The following is a 23,755-nucleotide window of genomic DNA, read 5'->3' as shown; positions in this document are numbered from 1 at the left end:
TGCGATATAAGGGAAATAAATAGGACAAGGACACTGCAGGCAGATAGAGAAACAGCCTCATAAGACATCTATCTTTCTCAACACCCGAATTTGCATCGAGGTAAATAAATGACAGCGAGGGAAAAGTTTGATATCATTCTAAACACCAGCGGGAGCGAGCGCGCGTGCCGGGAGTGCGGACGGAGGTGGGCACACGCAGGCGCCCGTTTACTGGGTGCGTGACGCGTCACGCGCAGAGCGGGTCAGCGATGTGGCGAGGAATGGTAACGGCGGTAACGGTATGAGAACCGGAGAAGTTCGCTGTCGGTAGGCTGGTTCTGCGGCAGGCTGGTTCTGGTCGGCAGACGCTGTCGCATTACCGGGGGGAGGATAACGTCAAAGCGGAACATCGCCGTGTGTGTCAGGAGGACGGACACCCAGCAAAGTGGAATATTAAACTGTTCTCTCGGAGTACTTAGTGGATCTCGGGGCAGCGGGAGGCGGACGAGGGCAGCCCCGGCAGGGTCCTGCTGCTCCGGCCGAAGATGAACAGGAACCACCGAGTGCCGAGCAAACACAGCCTCAGCGCCGTGGAGGTGAAAAGCAAGGTGCGCTTCTGCTGACTGAGACGCTTGTTGTTGTTGTTGTTGTTGTGATGTCTGTTGTTGATGTTTGTAATGTGTTGGCCGACTGCTGGTGTGCGTATCGGAAATAACCCAGCTAACGTTAGCTAAGTGGCTTGTTAGCAAGTTGTGATGTAAATAGTGCTACTGTGTCGTCCCTACGGCCAGCTAACGTTAGCAACCACAGTTTACTTTGCTAGCTGACGTTAGCCAACCAGGTCGCTAGGGGCCATGGCTACAGCGGTACTGGCAGTGGATAAAATGGCACTTTTTGATCTTGAAAGAGCGGGAGATATTGATGGATGATTTACATTGAAACCGCAAAGGTTATCGGTCTAACGTTAGCTGTCATTATCCACGTTGTTAGCGGTTGGCCTAGCTAGACATAGGCTAGCTATGTCGCTCACAAGTTTTACTGGTGGTGCTGCCTTGGGCTTGACTGTCCCGCGGATGGGCGACAGGTGTCGGGGTCAGGGGTGATAGGTGTCGGGGTGGCAGGTTGCAGGTTCGTGGTATCTTCCGTGTTGACTGCTGCCTCTGGCTCCGCAGTTCCCCCGCTGGGACCCACACGCGGCCGTTTCTCGAGTTTGATCGAGTTGACAACATGACTCCAGCGACACGACGACACTATCAGTCAAACTGATAAAGCCAGGCTACCAGTTAACTTTTTGAACATAGTCGGTTTTCAGAGGACATTGTCTCTCTGTTACAGCTGCAGTAACCACAACACTGCAGGGTTGCTGTGCCGTCTAAATTACCTCACTGGGGTCTCTCCGCCGCCCTTGCCTACAGAGACCGCAGGCGTCTGGCCAACAGGCAGACACTCCAACCAACCACAGACAACGAACTGTGTGGCAAACCGCTTCTTCTGAACACAAGGTTCAACTAGCCTATTAAAACAGGAGGCTAGTCACCATGGACAGAACTGGATTGATTGTGAAACCGTTAGACATGAGTTTTCTGTGTGTGTGGGTGTGTGTGTGTGTGTGTGTGTGTTTCCATTCAGGCATGCGCCGCCTTGATACACACACAGGCGCATCATACACACCCACAGTAGCATACCAAACATTCTTACAGACAGAACATCTAGCACACATTGTACTCATGAAGTCAGCTCTCTCATTCACACACACACACACACACACACTCATAAGTAGTACATCACACTCAGTCTAGGGCTGCTCGATTATGGCAAAAATCATAATCACGATTATTCATTGAATTTTTTTTTTTAATAAAAAGTTTTAACATTTTCTTAACAAATTCTCTTAACAAATCAAATTATTGACTTTGATACCAATTAATTTATTAAATGTTGACAGTGGCTTTTCTTTTTAACAATGTTCTTTGGATTATATACATTTCTCCCATGGGAGACAAATAGTGAACCTTGACCTTGATAAATAAATTAATAAAAGTGCCAAAACTGATAAATAAAGAAGCTTCAAAGCACCGCCACCACCACAGAAGAAGACTACCTCGGAAAAATACTTTCACTAGGACAGAACGCGTCTAAATAAGTTATTTAATGGTAGCGCTGAGGCTTCAAAACCCAGCATTTGTTAAAATAGACCCTTTTGCTTAGGTAAGTGACGTTTCATGTTTATCTGACATTTGTAAATATGAGCGCCTCTCCTAAATAGGCCGACACCGATTTATTTTGACGGCAAAGTGAATGGAGCGGGAAAGGACTGTTGTCTGGCATGAGCGAACGTAATGCGACAACGGGACTGAGAAGGGCTGCTTTGAGGGGCAGCTACGACTGCGTAGCAAATTTTACACACCGTGTCAACTTGGTCCAAATCTGTCTCCGCGAACCCATAGTGTTTCCACACCACTGACGTTGTTTTAGCTCTCTTGTCCACCTCTCGTTCTGCTGCCATAATCTTCTTCTTGTCGTGTTTTGTTCGAGAGGAGCATGCGTGCGCCTCGCTTGACAACTCGTCTCGCTTTGAACTAAAGTGTTTGTTTTGGGGCTTTGGGGGGTGGGGGAGGGGTCAAGCACAGTATAGCTCTGCAGTGTAGGGTGCGCTTGATTTGTGCAAAATCGTTTTATGGCGATTATTTAGTTTTAATGATCGTTGACAGCCCAAATCTTAATCTAGATTAAAATCCGATTAATCGAGCAGCCCTAACTCAGTCATCACTTTTCTGTGTCATGATACAGGCCCAGTCAATGCTATCTAAAGTCAGTGCCTATTCTATACTATTGAGAACCCTATTCTCACTGTATCCAGTGTAGTCTAATAACTAACATTCCACTGTGTTTGTGTGTCTGACTGTCAAGACTTTCCTGTTTGTGTGTGTGTGTGTATGTGTATGGCCTGTTTATCTGTGTGTGTGAAATTATGGCCTGTTGACTCTGACTTGGTTCCGTGTGTGTGTATGTGTGTATACAGCCTGTCGACTCTGTTGGTGGCTGACTTGGTTTCATGTGTGTGGGTGTCGGTGTCTTACTTGGTTCTGTGTGTGTGTGTGTGTGTTAGTGTTGCACGATATACCGGTACCAACGGTCTACCGTGGTGCCAAAACGTCACGGTGCCAACTATAAGCTCTATACAACGGTACTACCGTGGAATACGGTACTACCGTTGAACATGGCAGAGGGACAATGTTACCTCTGTTCCCAATCTCACTGGTTTCTGCTAATGAGAAGACTGACTCGCGACACCGTTGTGCAGCTCCCAATTTGTTGACTCGCGCACAATTTGTTGACTCGCGCACACATCTCCGCAGTCACTGGCTCGCGACACCGTTGTGCAGCTCCTAATGTGTTGGCTTGCGCACACATGCATCTCCGCAGTCACAATATTGACGTTATCTGTATGTCTGGGCGCGAGCCAGTCTTGTTCTCAGTAGGCTATCGTAATGTCAGAAGCGTTCCCTAGCTCCGAGTCCGCACCATCAAATGTAACATTATTGAAGAAACATAACTCTAAAAGTTTAATATGGAACTATTTGGGTTTTAAACCAGATAAACAAGGAAACGCTATAGATGATGGCCGTCCGTTGTGCAGGCGATGCAGCAATGCCGTACAGGCAAAAGGAGGCAATACATCAAACTTAATAAAGCATCTAGAATCTCGTCATCCAGACCTTGCACTGGAATACAGACGAGCTAATGAGGTTAGTATGACTTTAGCAGTGTTCTTGCCATTAGCTAATATTACAAAAATGAATGAATAAAGCTCTTAGCTAAAGCGTGTGCTGCTGTTGCTAGCTAGCCAGCCAATGCTAGCCAGCTGGCTAGCTAATGAGGTAACGTTAGCCTACCTGCTGTCATGTCGTCATGCACAGTTGTTGAATGAAAATTGTCGTCCTCTCATTCCAACTCCAAACTCCTTAAAATAATGTGAGCTAGATTATGTAGGCTGAGACGAATCCAATGATATCCACCTCTTAACATTTGGTCATTTGATCTGGTTTTGACTTTCACGAAAATGAAAGCTAGATAAAGCATGTTGATGTCACTGCCATCAACCAAAACCCAGTGGCCCTCCACTGACCTTTACTGGTGGTTCGTGATACTACACTTGTGTGTAAACATGGCTGATTCTGTTGTTGTTGTTAGATATGAGTTTTAAATATTTAATATTAATAATTCATAATATGCATAATATCTTTTTACTTACCTGTAGAGCTACAATGTAATGCATTAAATGCATGTTATTCATGCACCACTTGTATAAAGTGATTACACTGTACTGTAATGTACTGTAAATACATTCCACGTTCATAAAATAAAGATAAAAATGTAAATGCTGCGGTATCGTGATACTTTGGCTGGTATAGTATCGCAGGTCAAATATTGGTATCGTGTGTGTGTATGTGTGTGTGTGTCTGACTTGGTTTTATGTGTGTGTGTGACTTGGCTCTGTGTGTGTGTGTGTGAGACTTAGTTTAATGTGTGTATGTGTGTCTGACTCGGTTTCATGTGTGTGTACAGTATGTGTGTGTGTCTGACTTGGTTTCTTGTGTGTGTGTGCGTCTGACTTGGTTCCCAGTTCGGTGCAGAGTTCCGTCGGTTCTCCCTGGACCGGGGGAAACCGGGTCGGTTTGACGAGTTCTACGGGCTGCTGCAGCATGTGCACCGCATCCCCAACGTGGAGCTGCTGGTGGGCTACGCCGACGTCCACGGAGACCTGCTGCCCATCAACAACGACGACAACTACCACAAGGCTATCTCCACCGCCAGCCCCCTGCTGCGACTCTTCCTTCAGAGGAAAGGTAACGTTCGGACTGGGCTGGGCCCGTTCCAAACCAAACTTAGGACAGAATAAGAATGAGAACCTGCTCAGCCAAGAATGATCTTGTGGTGATGAAGTTCATGATAACACGGTTCATTCTGTCTTGTCTCTAATGTACGGTGTATTTAGACTCATTCAAAATGCACTGTAGAATAGAATAGGCTCGAAATTTGACCCCAGCTCCGTCCCAATCGTATCCTCATCTTTAAACCCTTTCTCCTACCTCCCATCTCTAAACCCTGTCTCCTAGCTCCTACCTCCCGTCCACTTGGACTGAGGTAAGCAGTACTAAACCCTGTCTCCTAGCTTCTACCTGTACCTCCCGTCCACTTGGACAGATGTAAGCAGTACTTGGAGCTCCTCTTGAAGAAGAGGTCTGCATGGTCTGTCAATGGTTCTTTGTTTACTAGATTATTTCCGGCAGTAACCTTCTTAGTACTGAGGGTGAAACAGTGATAATAGTTTGGTCCCCAGGCATACAGACAGTTGGTGAAGCCATTCTTCAGTTCACACCGAGCTAGATGATTAAATAACAAGCTAGGTTATTAAACAACAAGCTAAGTTATTAAACAACAAGCTAGGTTATTAAACAACAAGCTAGGTTATTAAACAACGAGCTAAGTTATTAAACAACGAGCTAAGTTATTAAACAACGAGCTAAGTTATTAAACAACAAGCTAGGTTATTAAACAACAAACTAGGTTATTAAACAATGAGCTAGGTTATTAAACAATGCGCTAAGTTATTAAACAGCACGCTAAATTATTAACCAACAAGATAGATTATTAAACAACAAGCTAAGTTATTAAACAACAAGCTAGGTTATTAAACAACAAACTAGGTTATTAAACAACAAACTAGGTTATTAAACAATGAGCTAGGTTATTAAACAATGCGCTAAGTTATTAAACAACGCGCTAAGTTATTAACCAACAAGCTAGATTATTAAACAACAAGCTAGGTTATTAAACAACGAGCTAAGTTATTAAACAACGAGCTAGGTTATTAAACAACAAACTAGGTTATTAATCAACGAGCTAGGTTATTAAACAATGTGCTAAGTTATTAAACAACACGCTAAGTTATTAAACAACACGCTAAGTTAGTAAACAACGCGCTAAATTAAACAACGAGCTAAGTTATTAAACAACGAGCTAGGTTATTAAACAACAAGCTAGGTTATTAAACAACAAGCTAGGTTATTAAACAACAAGCTAAGTTATTAAACAGCGAGCTAGGTTATTAAACAACAAGCTAAGTTATTAAACAACAAGCTAGATTATTAAACAACAAGATAGGTTATGAAACAACAAACTAGGTTATTAAACAACGAGCTAAGTTATAAAACAATGAGCTAGGTTATTAAACAACGAGCTAAGTTATTAAACAACGAGCTAGGTTATTAAACAACAAGCTAAATTATTAAACACCGAGCTAGATTATTAAACAACGAGCTAAGTTATTAAACAACGCGCAAAGTTATTAAACAGCTCGCTAGGTCATTTAAAAACAGTATGGTCAGGTGATGGGGAGGCGTCATGGCGTCTGTCCTCTCACCTGGACTCCTCTGCCCAGAGGCCAGAGCACAGATAGATTTGGAATTGGGTTCAACTGTCACATGGGAAACTATGTGTGTGTGTGTGTGTGTGTACTCATCTCCTAAAAACTACTGTCAACACAGCTAGTTTCTCTGCCTCAGGATATTTTCCAGGCAGGGCAAAATGGTCTCCATAGCAACATCCCAGGCCACCAGCAACACAATAGTCAATTTATAACCAATAGAGAGTTTGTGTGTGTAGGTGTGTGTGTGTGTGGGTGGATGTGGGAGGGATTAGTGTGACGGTATGCTTGGTCCTATTATACCTGCAGAATGTTTACATTTGACACGGGTTAGTGTAAATATTGTGTTTCAGGTTGCATGATATCCTGCCTAGCAGACTGTCCCATACTGAATAACAACCAGAACTATAGGTCTTCTAATTTTTTAACCCGGGGTTGACGCATTCACATACAGCTCCGTTGGTTCTAAGCAGTTTTAGGACAAAGTCCAATGTTTGGTAACTGCCCATTTGGAATGTTGAAAGTTCTAAAACTGCCGTTTTCAAGATTCTACCAGTCAAATCTTATGGAAAGACAACGAGACAGGCGTTCTAAAGCTAGCGTCTGGCTGCTGCTGCTGTATGTGAATCCAGCTCTAATTCGGCTGCGTCTCCTTGTCTGGTGGAAGAGCAGAGTGGGACCTGGGGAGGGGGGCTCTGGTTCAGTGTCTAGCTGTGCCATATGACCTATAGACGCTAAGCCACTTAGTCAGGGGGATTAGCGGGGTCGCTGTGTAGCATGTCATCGGACTGTTCAATTACACGCTACTCACTAACCTCACTCTGGGCCCAGTCTCTGTGGCTGCTGCTGCACACACACACACACACCGTATTTCCACCCAGCAGTAGGCTAGCAATGTTGGGAATCTCTCTGGGTGTGTTAGTGTTTGATTGGGCTGGTGACGTAGTGTGATTTGTGAAAGGCCTGGGCCCTGGGCAGACTCTGACCCCGGACTGGCAGGCTAATGAGTTACTGAACGTCTGTAAGTTGTAAGAAGTGCAGAAGTACTGAACAGCGCTGAAGAACAGTGAACACACAGTCCTCCCAGTAGAACAGGCTCTGGAGCATGAGAGCGCTGATACTCAACACCAGGGTTTCCGTTAGCCGGTAATTACCGGTTTTTGTCCGGAAAAATCCGTTGAAGTCCGATATATTAAAATCTCTCCGGTCATAATGTCCGGACAAAATAATTCCCCCTAATTGTATTAGGCCTACAATAGGCTAAAATTAAATTCTCATATAATATGATTCCTTTTGAATATAAAAAAAACGAATAGGCCAATTCATTTTGTTCTGTTAATGTGCAGGCTATTGGCTAGTAGGCCTATGCGATGAAAAAACAGCCCTAAGATAAACCTGCCTATAGGCTAGCGGGCCACCATAGCAAGCGAGAGGGAGCCTGATCGAGGTACGGAGCTTGAGGCGAAAATGCAAAGGCCTATTAATATCGAATGGAAATTAGCGTTTTGTTCTATTTTAGCCTATTTGATAAAAGGCCGAAATTAGACTATAGGCCTAGCCTATGAATTCCAATCAGCGCAGCCGTAGGCCTTAAATTAAAATGTTACGAGAAGCCTACATGTTGCCTAACCTCTTGCACTTTTATATAAAAATGTTATATATCTAGACATGCATTGTGGCATTTCTTTATTTAGCCCAGCCCACCTATCAGTTATGTCCTCCTCATCCTCATAGCCTACTCCGATGTCTGTGGTTATAATGACGCTGTTTTATTGATAAAAAGGGTAGGCTAAAACTGGAAAGAGAAATTAGAAAACACATATTACTGTCGCAAATCCCAAACCAATTAGCCTACATCCTCAAATCCGATTCATGCAATTGAAATAAACATTAATGTTCTAGCTTCAATCGCAATTCAAAGGTGACTATTTTTGTGGCTGTGCAATTACATATAGGCCTAGCGCACGGAATCATGACAGCCTATCACACATTTAATCATACGGATGCGAAATAAGACAATAAATGGTATATATAAGCTACACAACGGCCAATCACCGCGACAAACAGCTATAATAGGCCTAATATTATATTATAATATAATGACCGGAATTTCTCCAATTTGTCCGGAAAAGTCTAATCTTCCCGGACACATTTACCGGTACCGATTTTCTCTAACGGAAACCCTGCTCAACACAGTCCTCCCAGTAGAACAGGCTCTGGAGCATGAGAGCACTGATACTCAACACAGCAGGAGCTGGAGAGAAGGAGAGAGAGGGCGTGGGATAGAGGGAGGGAGAGAGAGGGATGGAGAGAGGGAGGGAGGGAGAGATATAGGGAGGGAGAAGTGAGGATGGAATGCGGTGTGTTGGGCAGCAAGGGGAGATGAGGAGGAGAGAGGAGGTGGGGAGGAGAGGGGAGATGAGGAGGAGAGGGGAGGTGGGGAAGGAATGTGGTGTGTGGACAGAGAGATGTAATGAGAGGAAGAGAGGGAGGAGAGGAGAGGGGGAAAGACTGTTTAGTGAGGGAGGAATGCAGAGTGGAGGCTGGCTGAGGCCCTGTGTGGGGGAGGAGGGGGAGGGGGAGGGGGGAATGTGCCCAGCCTCTGATCACCTCTGCTGGATAGATTAGGCAGGACAGCAGGCCTGGAGCCTGGCTCAGCTCAGCACGGTCTGGCCCAGCCTGGACCACCAGGCCAGGACGGAGGGATGGAGAGGGCCAGAGGAACAGCTCTGCTGACCAGCGGACAGGGACAGACGAAGGAAGGGAGAGAAGGAGGGAGGGAAGGAGGGAGAGAAGGAGGGAGGGTTAGTGAATTGTAGAAGGTGAGGAAGGGGCAGTAGAACATGAGCCCTCTGGAGCGGAGGAAGGAGAGCCTAGAGGAGGGCTGGAGACGGGGAGTAGAAACGTTGTCCTGGTCAAAGATCAGGGCTGTGTTCCTCTGAATCATCCACTCACATGCTAGTGTTAGCCTATCGTCCTGCTGTCTGTACCACATAGTGTTATTATGGTGTTATAGCCCTGCTGTCTATAGGAAAGTGTTATAGTGTTATAACCATGCTGTCTGTAGGACATAGTGTTAATAGTTTTATAACCCTGCTGTCTGTACAGTAGTACATAGTGTTAACAGTGTTATAACCCTACAGTAGGACTTAGTGTTAGTGTTATAACCCTGTCTGTCCAGTAGGACATAGTGTTATAGTGTTATAACCCTGTCTGTCCAGTAGGACATAGTGGTATAGTGTTATAACCCTGTCTGTCCAGTAGGACACAGTGTTATAGTATTATAACCCTGTCTGTCCAGTAGGACATAGTGTTATAGTGTTATAACCCTGTCTGTCCAGTAGGACATAGTGTTATAGTGTTATAACCCTGTCTGTCCAGTAGGACATAGTGTTATAGTGTTATAACCCTGTCTGTCCAGTAGGACACAGTGTTATAACCCTAGATGTGAGGTGTGATAACAGGTTTTCAGGTTTCACTCTCAACATTCCAGCGTATTTACACTAGTCAGGTCCCCACCACAAGCTTTCACTGGCTGCACAGGTACACACACACACGCACGCACACACATATGCACACACATACACACACACATACACACACACACAAACACACACACATACACACACACACACACACACATACAGTACACACACGCATACAGTACACACACGCATGCACACATACACAAACGCGCATGTACACACACACGCATGCATGCACACACACACACACACACACTCACGTAGACCTCCCAGTCTTATCAGATGTAGGCAGTTCTATACAAGGCTGTGATGATAAAACCACTCATATTGTTACTGTGACGGCTGTTATCTTGATGTCATTTAAGGTAATGTTGATACTAAAGCACTGAACAGATCCTCTCAGCTCTGGCCTTCCTGCTCTGGAGACGCCTGAGGTCTGACTGGACCAGAGACGCCTGAGGAAGACGTCCAGAGACGCCTGTTCAACAGAGTGATGAGGAGAGAGAGTTGAGGGATGGAGAGAGATGAGGGATGGAGAGAGATGAGGGATGAGGGATGGAGAGAGAGATGAGGGATGAGGGATGGAGAGAGAGATGAGCGATGAGGGATGGAGAGAGAGATGAGAGATGGAGAGATGAGAGATGAAGAGAGAGATGAGGGATGGAGAGAGGGATGGGGGATGGAGAGAGAGATGAGGGATGGGGGATGGAGAGAGAGATGAGAGATGAAGAGAGAAATGAGGGATGGAGAGAGATGAGGGATGGAGAGAGAGATGAGGGATGGAGAGAGAGATGAGAGATGGAGAGAGCGATGAGGGATGGAGAGAGAGATGAGAGATGAGAGATGAGGGATGGAGAGATGAGGGATGGAGAGAGAGATGAGGGATGGAGAGAGAGATGAGGGATGAAGAGAGAGATGAGGGATGGAGAGAGAGATGAGAGATGGAGAGAGATGAGGGATAGAGAGAGATGAGGGGTGAAGAGAGATGAGGGGTGAAGAGAGAGATGAGGGATGGAGAGAGAGATGAGGGATGGAGAGAGAGATCAGGGATGGAGAGAGATGAGGGATGGAGAGAGAGATGAGGGATGAAGAGAGAGATGGGGGATGGAGAGAGAGATGGGGGATGGAGAGAGAGATGAGGGATGGAGAGAGAGATGAGGGATGGGGGATAGAGAGAGAGATGAGGGATGGAGAGAGAGATGGGGGATGGAGAGAGAGATGAGGGATGGAGAGAGAGATGAGAGATGAAGAGAGATGAGAGATGAAGAGAGAGATGAGGGATGGAGAGAGAGATGAGGGATGGGGGATGGAGAGACAGATGAGGGATGGAGAGAGAGATGAGGGATGGGGGATAGAGAGAGAGATGAGGGATGGAGAGAGAGATGGGGGATGGAGAGAGAGATGAGGGATGGAGAGAGAGGGGTGTTCTGAGTCCTGTTGTGTCTCCTCCTCCATGTCCTCCCCCAGCTGGGAGCAGGAGGCTCCAGTCCTCAGGCTCACTGCCCCTGGACCTGCCCTGGAGAGAGAGGAGAGAGGGAGAGAGGAGGAGAGACGGAGGGAGGAGGAGAGACTGAGAGGACAGAAAGAAGGAGGGAGAGAGTACCGTGGAGGAGAGGGAGAACAGCGTCAGCAGAAAGAGAAGTGATGAATTGCTGAACCTCAGAATGACGAGGGGCGGAAGTCTCATCTTCCTCTCTCACACTCAGAATAAACGCTGCATGGATCCCTATGACATGACAGCACAGTCTGGATTATTCATCCATCATATGAACAGGCCTATAGACAAATAACCACATGTATTCCTTTGGGTTTTTTGGAGAGAGCTTGATCAGTAACATATGTACAAATCATCCTGATCATATTTTGTGGGAATGATATACATCACTTGCAAGTACTGTACACGTCTTCATTGGAGCGCTATGCATTTAACTCTCTGTAAACTACTGTAAAAGCCAGAAGACACAGATTACAAAACAGTTCCATAACTGAATGTGACTGATGGTTATTCATCTGTAGACTGCACGTACAGCAGTATGGATGTTCATCTACCATGGAATGACAGCATAGCAGTATGGATTGTTAAATCTCTTTAGTTATAATCCAGATGATCAAGTGTAATAGAGTGATAACTGATGGAGGATGTGTAATAGAGTGATAACTGATGGAGGATGTGCGTCAGTGAAAGGCTATATGTCATCCTCCTCTCTGGTGTAGTCCCCTCCCTCTCTCTCTCCTTCTCTCCCCCCACCGCCATCTTATCAGTCCTGAGCTTGTTTTATCTGTGGTGCCAGTGAGGTCAGGGGGAGGATAGGGGAGGTATGCTCACTGAACCCACAATAGAAACACAAGCATTTTCTCTTTTCAAAGTCTTTTTCACCTCATCCCTCCTCCCCCTCCTCCCCATACGTCACTCTCCACCTCCCCTATACTCACACACACACACACACACACACACACACACACCCTCTTTATGGTGGTGTGACTGGAACAGCATGGTACAGCTCTGCTCCTGAACAGACCAGACAGAAAGCAGAGCTGCTGGAAAGCGCCCTGCTGCAACTAGGGATGGAAAGGGATGAACATTTCATACTACCATTATATTAGAATATCGGTCTGGCCTTCGCCCCATAGAGAGCGATTATGTGGGAGGGGGTACTTGCCTTGACAGACAAACACCTTCAGCCAATGAGCGTTCAGCAAACTTTTGCCAAATCCAGTCGGAAGAACGGCAAAAACGTATTTTCTACCGAGAAACGCCGCTAGTGCATACCCTTGTTCTTGTTTAAGTGTTGTGATATAGTCTATTTCTGCAATAACTGCACTTATAGCTGTGTTTATTCTTCTAACGTTAACGTTACCACTCGTTGCTTCGGGAGCCGCCATGTTTGTTTAGCGAGCGGCAGGGACATGAACCAGTCAGGGGCTGCTTCCCACTGTGGGGCGGGACAGCAGTTAAAACACAGTCCCTGATTGGCCCGGTATGGTCTGGATTTTGGCATAATCACTCTGGAGGAGGCGAAGGCCAGACTGTTCTGCGTTAGTGAAACAGAATGTGAGCTCGCGAGAGCTGCCCTTTCCCCATCCAGAGTGCCCGAGTGATGACAGCTAACCAGCCAGGTAACACATAAACAAAACAAGGTTATTGTTTGCTCCCTAAGCCTCAGTTGCCAAACTATAACTTGCATTTATTTGTCTCTGTTGTGAGTCTCATACAGCGCCAAACAGCTGAGCCTAAATTAGCCGACTGCCCACCTGCTTAACAAGCTAGACGCTAGTCATAATCAATTAATGAATTTAACGTAATGATGACCACCACACAACCAATGTTGGTAGAATTTGTTGTCGGTACAGCATGTGAAGCAAATAGTTTTGTTCTATTTTAGCCTATCTGATAAAAGGCCAAAATTAGGCTATAGGCCTAGCCTATGAATTCCAATCAACGCAGCCGTAGGCCTTAAAGTCGCACTGAAATGAAAAAAGCATTCTGTCCCATTTTGGTTCACATAATTGGTCATAGTGTTCACCTATTCAACAATGTATGCTAAAAAAATTACAAAATTCTACTTTTGTTGTAATCGTATATCAAAGTATATAATTTCTTACTTCCTGGAAAACGGTAGGTCATGTGCAACGACGATAACAGGCACCTTAGATTTTAGGCCAATAATCTCAAGACATCCACCTGTCAATCAATGCTATCCTTGTATCGAATCTGTCTAAAGTTCTTAAAACCCGTCCACTTGTCAATGTTACAATCAAATTCCTCTAAACGCATGTCCCACCCTCATAGCTTGTTTGCGTCGGAAATACTTCAAACTACGGAAGTTAGATGATCTCAAACGTCAGTTTCAGTGCGACTTTAAATTAAAATGTTACGAGAAGCCTACATGTTGCCTAACCTCTTGCACTTTTAAATAAAAATGTTATATATCTAGACATGCATTGTGGCATTTCTTTATTTAACCCAGCTTGCCTATCAGTTGTTTCTCAACAGTTATGTCCTCCTCATCCTCATAGCCTACTGCGATGTCCGTGGTTATAATGACGCTGTTTTATTGATAAAAATGGTAGGCTAAAACTGGAAAGAGAAATGAGTAAACACATATTACTGTCGCGAATCCCAAACCAATTAGCCTACATCCTCAAATCCGATTCATGCAATTGAAATAAACATTCATGTTCTAGCCTACAGTCGCAATTCAAAGGTGACTTTTTCTGGCTGTGCAATTACATATAGGCCTAGCGCATGGAATCTTGACAGCTTATCACAAATTTAATTATACAGATGCGAAATGAGAGAATAAATGGCATATATAAGCTACACAACGGCCAATCACCGCGACAAACACCTATAATAGGCCTAATATTACATTATAATATAATGACCAGAATTTCTCCAGTTTGTCCGGAAAAGTCTAATCTTCCCGGACACATTGACCGGTACCGATTTTCTCTAACGGAAACCCTGCTACATGTACTTCTTATACAGCCGCATTTTCTCAAAGCCAGCAGCTACAACTACAACCTCAAAAAATGCAATGAATAGTATGAAACAAAGGGGGAACACATTTGGAAGGGTAAGGCCTAATTATTATTCTTACCTTTCCATCTTTGCCTCAGGGTTCTGATTTTGTTTTGTGTAAGAAAAAACCGAGGGCACAAAATCAAGACTCTCGTAGTCCAGTGACATCTCACGATACATATTAGCCAAATAATACCAACTAACTTTAGCTAACGCTGCTTATAAAGTGCTCTAAGATGCTCAAGTCAAAGTGCGGGGAAGGGGGCACACACCTCATCACAACCAATGGTGTGGATGATGCTAGCTAGCGCGTTAGGCAGTAAAGTTAACTAGTGTGCACTAAAGCTCACAGCATGGTGAAGGAGAGGGTTGTGAGGAAGGCAAGGGTTGAGGACATGGACTAGCTAGCTGGTAGTAGCTAACCTTAGCTAAAGCACTTTGAGAGAAAAGTGCAGAGTATGTCCCCGACCCCCCGGGCCTTGAGTTAGCTAGCTGTCATTAGGCTTCAATTCCTGAACTTAGCTAAGCGTGCAGGTTATGGGTTACTTCTCTGTTTACTTCAGATATTACTCTACATTTCAACCAGACAACCAGTGAAACCAGATAGTCAAAATAACTTACCTGATATAAAATGGGCACTGCAAATGCGGTGAGCCTCAGTCCAGTCCGTATGCTTAATGGCTTGTAGCCACAGGCGCCTCCGGTTCCTCTGAAAAGGTTGGTTTCCTCTGGAAATCGAATAAAGTTTGAATCCATTAGAGCGCCGATTTGTACACCCGTAGACGCAACAGCCAGACATCTTGATTGTATATAAAAAACTAGTCTTTGCACTAAAATACTGCTCTTTACTGCTCCTTGCTCTGAATTCATCTGTCTCCCCCTGCTACTGTTTCAAGAATGCGCGCGCATACTTGTGCTGACGTAGGCTGTAAAAGGGTCTATAGTAAACAAAGATGACCCACGCGTGTTTATTTATGGGCGGTGGCTCTACCACATAAATTAAATAATGGACATAGCACCACCAGGTAAGCGCATTTTTACACAGCTTCTATAACATCCAGTGACAAAACCCTCATCCACACCAAGGCTTGAACTCGCAACCTTCAGCATGGGAGGCGGACACCCTATTCACTAGGCAACCGAGGATCTGGAAAATCTGCAGTGTCTGTTTTGATGTCCTGGGACCACTGCCTCTTGTGGTAGCAACATAGAACTGCAGGTCAACAACACGACGGAGGAAGGGAGGCAGGGAGTAACAACCAGACATTTGCTGTCTTTGGTGCGCTGGCTTACAGCCACGCACAAAAAACACAAATAACATAGGGAAAGTCAGGCCTCTCAACGGTTGAAAGGGCATCATGTCATTTGCTATGTAATATGGAAGGGCTGCAGTGAGGTATTTGGCATTTTTGGATGTGGGTGCGTAAGCGTATCATTTCCTCTGAAGCCGGAACTGGGAATGTTGCGGACTGTATGTCTATGGTAGCCTATTTAACGTGGTTATTCAAAGCACGGTAATCGAACACGGTTTTAATGATAATTTATTTTGAAACGGTAATACTAATTGTCGGGAATTTTAACCATGATTTACTGTGAAACCGGTAACCGTTTCATCCCTAGCTACAACCATGAACTGACCAATCAGAGCTGTAACACCCTGATTCAACCCCAAACTGACTAATCAGAGCTCTAACATCCTGGTTCAACCCAAAACTGACCAATCATAGAGCTTCGATACTCCAGTGTTAGTTCCTACAGCAGAGTATGGGGCGGCTGTAGCTCAGGAAGTAGAGCGGGTCGTCCAGTGATCGTAGGGTCGGCGGTTCGAATCCCGGCTCCTCCTGACAACATGTTGAAGTGTCCTTGGGCAAGACACTGAACCCGAAATTGCTCCCAATGAGCAGACTAGCACCTTGCATGGCAGCTGCCGCCATTGGTGTGTGTTTGTGAATGGGTGAATGGGAGGCCTTCTTTGTAAAGCGCTTTGGATAAAAACGCTATACAAGTGCAGTCCATTTACCATGTTAATTAGTTGTTGTGGTGGTGTTAGTTACTTCCCACAGCAGGGATTCCCACTAGGTAGGCTGATTCTGTTCTTGGGCCAGGGACCTGCTGTGTCATCTGGCCAGGGTGTCAGGTGACCAGGAACAGGAAGTCCGAGGGTGTGGCCAGGAAGGATCGTATCACCTACTTGGCAAACAATGACAGGTTACTCCTCTTCCCCACGGATACGGACACACTTCCTGTAACTCTAACCTCAGGAAGAACACACAGACATGAAGTCAGGGGCTGAGATCACTGGCCTCCCGCAAACAGACATTAGATACTGGACACTAGTGAGGAGGGTGCATTGAGACGCATTGAAGGTCTGAATGGGTGTGTGGGTCTATCTCTGATCTTCGTGAGCGTCTCAGTGCAGAGCGCTCATGTCATCAGAGCGGTGAGCTCTTCCTGGGGTAGAGGGCAGGAGGGTGGTCCATACAGGACCTGACTAATGGATCCAATATGGAATCAGGCAGTGGAGAGGACAGCCTAAGAGGCCCAGAACCTCACCGGCTCACCACAGCTTCACACTGCTGCCTCTCATCATGCATTCACCAGAGAGACCGTGTTCAGTACTGACCTGTGGTCCAGACACATTCACCAGAGAGACCGTGTTCAGTACTGAACTCTGGTCCAGACACATTCACCAGAGAGCCTGTTCAGTGCTGACCTGTGGTCCAGGCAGACAGAGGGGAAGTGGTTTCCTGTGCTGCCCCCCCAACCTGGGGGGGTCAGGAGCAGGTTTACGAGCTCTGCCCTCTCTGGGATTCCTGCTGCATGACACATCCATCACAGCACAGAGAGCAGCTTACCTCCAGGATAGAGGTCCGGTATGACGGCTGAGTCGTGGGTTTTGTAGTCCAGACTGATATCGCCCGGTCAGTTGGCTGTGTGGCTGAAGCTGCTTCTGTTAACCCCTCTCCTAGTGTGTGAATTATACTGAGGCAAACATTTTGCTATTCATTTAGTGCATATAGAGTTGAGCTCAGTCTACCAGTAGCCTGCCCTAACGCTATCAGCATTACACAACTGAGGCCTGTGATTGGATGAGAACACAACAACATGCAACAAGCAGCCAAACAACACTGCATAGATCTGAAACAACACTACATAGATTCCCTCGTAATATAAATGTAAATGCCCGATGACATTCTAAAAACCAAAAGATACATCAGTCAGTTTGCATCCTGCAGCACAGCCCAGAAGTGCGTCATGTTGAAACTTACAGCGACATGAGCAGTAAATTGTATTGTAGCATCGTATGATAAAATAAGTGCTTCAATAGGCAACATGAAGGCATTTAATTTCACTGCTTCTGCAGCCTACTTTATTAAGCTACATTTAGGCAAAATGGAAATACTGTAAATGATGTCATAACTTGGATGTGTGACGCGTTCCAATCTCTGACCTCCACGGCTTCTCTGCGGGGCACGCTGAGCGTTTTGGTTAGAGCGCGCATGTTAGAGTGTGCACGTTAGAGCGCGCACGTTAGAGCATGTCATCCTCAGTTTGTAAGGTTATTACTTGGCACCCATTTATTGCAATTTGTCCGATAGTCCTTAACGTTTCACCAAAAGTATCAATATTGATTGTCCTGTGTGGGGGTGTGAGGGGGCTCAGGGTTGATTGTCCTGTGTGGGGGTGTGAGGGGGCTCAGAGCTGATTGTCCTGTGTGGGGGTGTGAGGGGGCTCAGGGTTGATTGTCCTGTGTGGGGGTGTGAGGGGGCTCAGGGTTGATTGTCCTGTGTGGGGGTGTGAGGGGGCTCAGGGTTGATTGTCCTGTGTGGGGGTGTGAGGGGGCTCAGGGCTGATTGTCCTGTGTGGGGGTGTGAGGGGGCTCAGGGCTGATTGTCCTGTGTGGGGGTGTGAGGGGGCTCAGGGCTGATTGTCCTGTGTGGGGGTGTGAGGGGGCTCAGAGCTGATTGTCCTGTGTGGGGGTGTGAGGGGGCTCAGGGCTGATTGTCCTGTGTGGGGGTGTGAGGGGGCTCAGGGTTGATTGTCCTGTGTGGGGGTGTGAGGGGGCTCAGGGCTGATTGTCCTGTGTGGGGGTGTGAGGGGGCTCAGAGCTGATTGTCCTGTGTGGGGGTGTGAGGGGGCTCAGGGCTGATTGTCCTGTGTGGGGGTGTGAGGGGGCTCAGGGCTGATTGTCCTGTGTGGGGGTGTGAGGGGGCTCAAGCCAGCTAGGGGGTGTTGTAGGGGCAGACGTTAGCAGAGTCACTAAGAATACTGTGTGTGTTTGCGTGCGTGCGTGCGTGCGTGCGTGCGTGTGAAGAATACTGTGTAAAGTGGTATGTGTGGGTGTGTGTGTGTGTGTGTGTGTGCGCGTGCGTGTGTGTGAAGAATACTGTGTAAAGTGGTATGTGTGTGTGTGTGCGTGTGCGCGCGTGCGTGCGTTTGAAGAATACTGTGTAAAGTGGTGTGTGTGTGTATGTGTGGGGGGGTCTTTATCGCTAAAGAGGTAAATGGATCCACCGCCCGGCCACACATCACCACACCCATAACACACAGGGAACAAGAACTCTTCCTAACAAACACAGCCAGCAGTGACCGACTCACACCAGGAACCACCAGGGTGGATGACCAGTAAACAGGAGAACAGGGAAGAAAGCCCCTGCTAGATAGTGGTGCTAGCGATTGGAAGAGTTCTCGTGTGTGTGTCTCAAGTCTCTTAAAGGGCCGTGCCATCAAAAATAAATTTTCATGTACTCCATTACACTCACACCTCTGCACTAGTCTACTGTAACAATGTATTGAGATCAGAGGTATTAGCCTATAGCCAACAGGTTATGAGGTGAGTGTCCCATCCCTAGATATATGTGTAGGAGGCTACGAGAGCATCCGTGTGTGTGTGTGTGTTTGTGTGTGTGTGTGTGTGACAGGGGTGTAATCAGGCTGAGAGCCATGTGTGTGTGTGTGTGACAGGGGTGTGATCAGGCTGAGAGCCGTGTGTGTGTGTGTGTGTGTGTGTGTGTGTGTGTGTGTGTGTGTGTGTGACAGGGTGTACTCAGGCTGAGAGCTTGTGTGCTGGGATGCTGAGGGAGGCTTTGAGGCATCAGGTTACACGGTCACGCCTCACCAAGCAGCCCTCGTCAGCACGCCATTACAACCAGAGTGTGTGTTTGTGTGCGCACAGTTGTGTGTTGCTTAGGATGCTGTGATGTTGCTTATACATGTTGTGCCGTGTGTGTGTGTGTGTGTTATGGAACAGTAGGTATTTGAGCGCTGGCATGAGTGGTCCTCAGGGACCCGTCATCACCAACTAGGCCTGGCGCTCAGGGACTCGTCATCACCAGCTAGGCCTGGCGCTCAGGGACCCGTCATCACCAGCTAGGCCTGGTACCCATCATCAGGCCGGCTCTGGAAACCAGAGAGAGAGGGAGGGACAGAATGATCTATATGCAGTATATACTGTATATAATATATATTAATATGACAGAGGTGTGTGTGATCACTGTAGGGCTGTCAAATAAATACTCAAACTAAGAAATGTAGATTAGATTAGTTGGGTTACTAGATGTGTAGGTCAGTAGTGTGGTGTTAGGGTGATGTGTAGGTCAGTAGTGTGGTGTTAGGGGTGATGTGTAGGTCAGTAGTGTGGTGTTAGGGGTGATGTGGTGGTCAGTAGTGTGGTGTTAGGGGTGATGTGGTGGTCAGTAGTGTGGTGTTAGGGGTGATGTGGTGGTCAGTAGTGTGGTGTTAGGGTGATGTGGTGGTCAGTAGTGTGGTGTTAGGGGTGATGTGGTGGTCAGTAGTGTGGTGTTAGGGTGATGTGTAGGTCAGTAGTGTGGTGTTAGGGGTGATGTGGTGGTCAGTAGTGTGGTGTTAGGGGTGATGTGTAGGTCAGTAGTGTGGTGTTAGGGGTGATGTGTAGGTCAGTAGTGTGGTGTTAGGGGTGATGTGGTGGTCAGTAGTGTGGTGTTAGGGGTGATGTGGTGGTCAGTAGTGTGGTGTTAGGGTGATGTGTAGGTCAGTAGTGTGGTGTTAGGGGTGATGTGTAGGTCAGTAGTGTGGTGTTAGGGGTGATGTGGTGGTCAGTAGTGTGGTGTTAGGGGTGATGTGTAGGTCAGTAGTGTGGTGTTAGGGTGATGTGGTGGTCAGTAGTGTGGTGTTAGGGGTGATGTGTCAGTAGTGTGGTGTTAGGGGTGATGTGTAGGTTAGTAGTGTGGTGTTAGGGGTGATGTGTCAGTAGTGTGGTGTTAGGGTGATGTGTAGGTCAGTAGTGTGGTGTTAGGGTGATGTGGTGGTCAGTAGTGTGGTGTTAGGGGTGGTGTGTAGGTCAGTAGTGTGGTGTTAGGGTGATGTGGTGGTCAGTAGTGTGGTGTTAGGGGTGATGTGGTGGTCAGTAGTGTGGTGTTAGGGTGATGTGTAGGTCAGTAGTGTGGTGTTAGGGGTGATGTGGTGGTCAGTAGTGTGGTGTTAGGGGTGATGTGTAGGTCAGTAGTGTGGTGTTAGGGGTGATGTGTAGGTCAGTAGTGTGGTGTTAGGGGTGATGTGGTGGTCAGTAGTGTGGTGTTAGGGGTGATGTGGTGGTCAGTAGTGTGGTGTTAGGGTGATGTGTAGGTCAGTAGTGTGGTGTTAGGGGTGATGTGTAGGTCAGTAGTGTGGTGTTAGGGGTGATGTGGTGGTCAGTAGTGTGGTGTTAGGGGTGATGTGTAGGTCAGTAGTGTGGTGTTAGGGTGATGTGGTGGTCAGTAGTGTGGTGTTAGGGGTGATGTGTCAGTAGTGTGGTGTTAGGGGTGATGTGTAGGTTAGTAGTGTGGTGTTAGGGGTGATGTGTCAGTAGTGTGGTGTTAGGGTGATGTGTAGGTCAGTAGTGTGGTGTTAGGGTGATGTGGTGGTCAGTAGTGTGGTGTTAGGGGTGGTGTGTAGGTCAGTAGTGTGGTGTTAGGGTGATGTGGTGGTCAGTAGTGTGGTGTTAGGGGTGATGTGTAGGTCAGTAGTGTGGTGTTAGGGGTGATGTGGTGGTCAGTAGTGTGGTGTTAGGGTGATGTGGTGGTCAGTAGTGTGGTGTTAGGGGTGATGTGTAGGTCAGTAGTGTGGTGTTAGGGATGATGTGTAGGTCAGTAGTGTGGTGTTAGGGGTGATGTGTAGGTCAGTAGTGTGGTGTTAGGGGTGATGTGTAGGTCAGTAGTGTGGTGTTAGGGGTGATGTGTAGGTCAGTAGTGTGGTGTTAGGGTCAGTGTTAATTTTGACAGCAAATTATGATTTTGTTTTAGTCATAGTCTTTTGACTCAAATGCCATTTAGTTTTAGTCATATTTTAGTCATCTGACTTGTTTTAGTTTTAGTTGACTAAATATCATTACGATTTTAGTCGACAAAATCTACCATAGATTTAGACAACTCAAATTTAACAGGCTTAGTTCAATAAATCAATCAAGTTGGATTTATATAGCGCCCTTCATGAAACCCAGAGCGCTTTACACAGTCCAGTATTCATTCAGACACAGTCATACCGGTGGTGGTAAGATACATAGCTACAGCTGCCCTGGGGCAGACTGACAGAAGCGTGGCTGCTTCTGTCAGACAGTTTCATAATGAAGCATTCCTCTCCCCCAGTCTGATGCCAACTGTGTTTTTTGCCTGATATAGCAAGCTATAACATTATCATATCAGCACTAGTTGGCTAGTCAGGCTAGCTAACATCAGGCACAGGCTAGCTAACGTCACACCGGAGAAGAGGGGCTATGGCGGCGCCAGGTAGCTAACTGTTCGTGTCTTATCCATCTAGCTACAGTATAACATTAGACAGCAGCAGTAGTTGCTTAGCTAGCTTACCCAGACTAGCTAACGCTAGATACCCCCGCCAGCCGCCACAAGCATAGCCCCACTTGTTGCTAGCTAACCTGTGCCTAACATTAGCTAGCCACTAACGTTAGCGTTGCAATGATCAGACGCTTCAGTTCTCCCCCGCCACAAACCTACGTGAAACACTGGTTTCTTTTAGCTTGTATTGTATTTGAAGTATTTCAGAAACACACCAGCTTGGGTTTAGCTAATACGGTAACGTTAGCCGGGGGTGGGGGGGTGCTTATTACCTTCTCGTGAATTTCGGGATGACTGTTCTCCAAATGTCGCTTTAAGTTTGTTGTATTTTTGCCAGTAATTTTCACCCCACACGGTTTACAAATGGTTTTGTTTTCCTTTGCATCAAATATGAAGTTTATCCAGATGTCTGCTCTCCTCTTTCTCCCGGTGTGTGCGAACGTTGACAAAGACATTTCTGAACTGTGGTAATTTACTGAACATTTCAGGCGCAGCAGTCGTATGCTGTTAGTTGACTTCCCGCCGGCCGGTGTAGCAACGGTACTATTCAAATGTAGGCCTACACACAACAGGCTACCTGTAGGTTGCATCCAACTCGTTCTATTAATACATCCATGATCCAACTGCGCACATCCTGAACCTCGACATTCTGATTTGAACTTTTCCCATACGTCCCTCCATAACCATTTTAGTCTAGTTTTTATTTGTTGACGAAAATGTGAATAGATATAGTCATAGTTTTTGTCATCATACATTCATTTTTATTTAGTTATCGTCTCGTGACGATAACCCAAAAAATGTCGTTGACGAATAGTTTTCGTCATAGTTCTCGTCAACGAAATTAACACTGGTTAGGGTGATGTGTAGGTCAGTAGTGTGGTGTTAGGGGTGATGTGTCAGTAGTGTGGTGTTAGGTTGATGTGTAGGTCAGTACTGTGGTGTTAGGGGTGATGTGTCAGTAGTGTGGTGTTAGGGGTGATGTGTAGGTTAGTAGTGTGGTGTTAGGGTGATGTGTAGGTCAGTAGTGTGGTGTTAGGGTGATGTGGTGGTCAGTAGTGTGGTGTTAGGGTGATGTGTAGGTCAGTAGTGTGGTGTTAGGGTGATGTGGTGGTCAGTAGTGTGGTGTTAGGGGTGATGTGTAGGTCAGTAGTGTGGTGTTAGGGTGATGTGGTGGTCAGTAGTGTGGTGTTAGGGTGATGTGGTGGTCAGTAGTGTGGTGTTAGGGGTGATGTGTCAGTAGTGTGGTGTTAGGGTGATGTGTCAGTAGTGTGGTGTTAGGGGTGATGTGTAGGTCAGTAGTGTGGTGCTAGGGTGATGTGTAGGTCAGTAGTGTGGTGTTAGGGTGATGTGGTGGTCAGTAGTGTGGTGTTAGGGGTGATGTGTAGGTTAGTAGTGTGGTGTTAGGGGTGATGTGTCAGTAGTGTGGTGTTAGGGGTGATGTGTAGGTCAGTAGTGTGGTGTTAGGGGTGATGTGTAGGTCAGTAGTGTGGTGTTAGGGGTGATGTGGTGGTCAGTAGTGTGGTGTTAGGGT

At 46.5% G+C, this 23,755-nt stretch overlaps 1 protein-coding gene across 1 annotated transcript in view; it reads left to right on the top strand.

Annotated features, from left to right (window-relative positions):
* The first annotated feature begins 294 nt into the window (after positions 1-294).
* Positions 295-23,755, top strand: part of pard6b (par-6 partitioning defective 6 homolog beta (C. elegans)) — a 38,739-nt gene continuing 15,278 nt past the window's right edge. Inside the window, exons 1-2 of the mRNA XM_084436322.1 lie at positions 295-587; positions 4,607-4,829. Of these exons, the coding sequence (XP_084292448.1) occupies positions 525-587; positions 4,607-4,829 (286 nt within the window). The 5' untranslated portion in view covers positions 295-524. The remainder of the gene's footprint in view (positions 588-4,606; positions 4,830-23,755) is intronic.

The sequence above is a fragment of the Borostomias antarcticus genome (genome assembly GCF_949987555.1).
Source record: "Borostomias antarcticus genome assembly, chromosome: 3".
NCBI lineage: Eukaryota > Metazoa > Chordata > Actinopteri > Stomiiformes > Stomiidae > Borostomias > Borostomias antarcticus.
The sequence above is the reverse complement of the archived record's forward strand: the minus strand, read 5'-3'. Positions and strand labels throughout refer to the sequence as shown.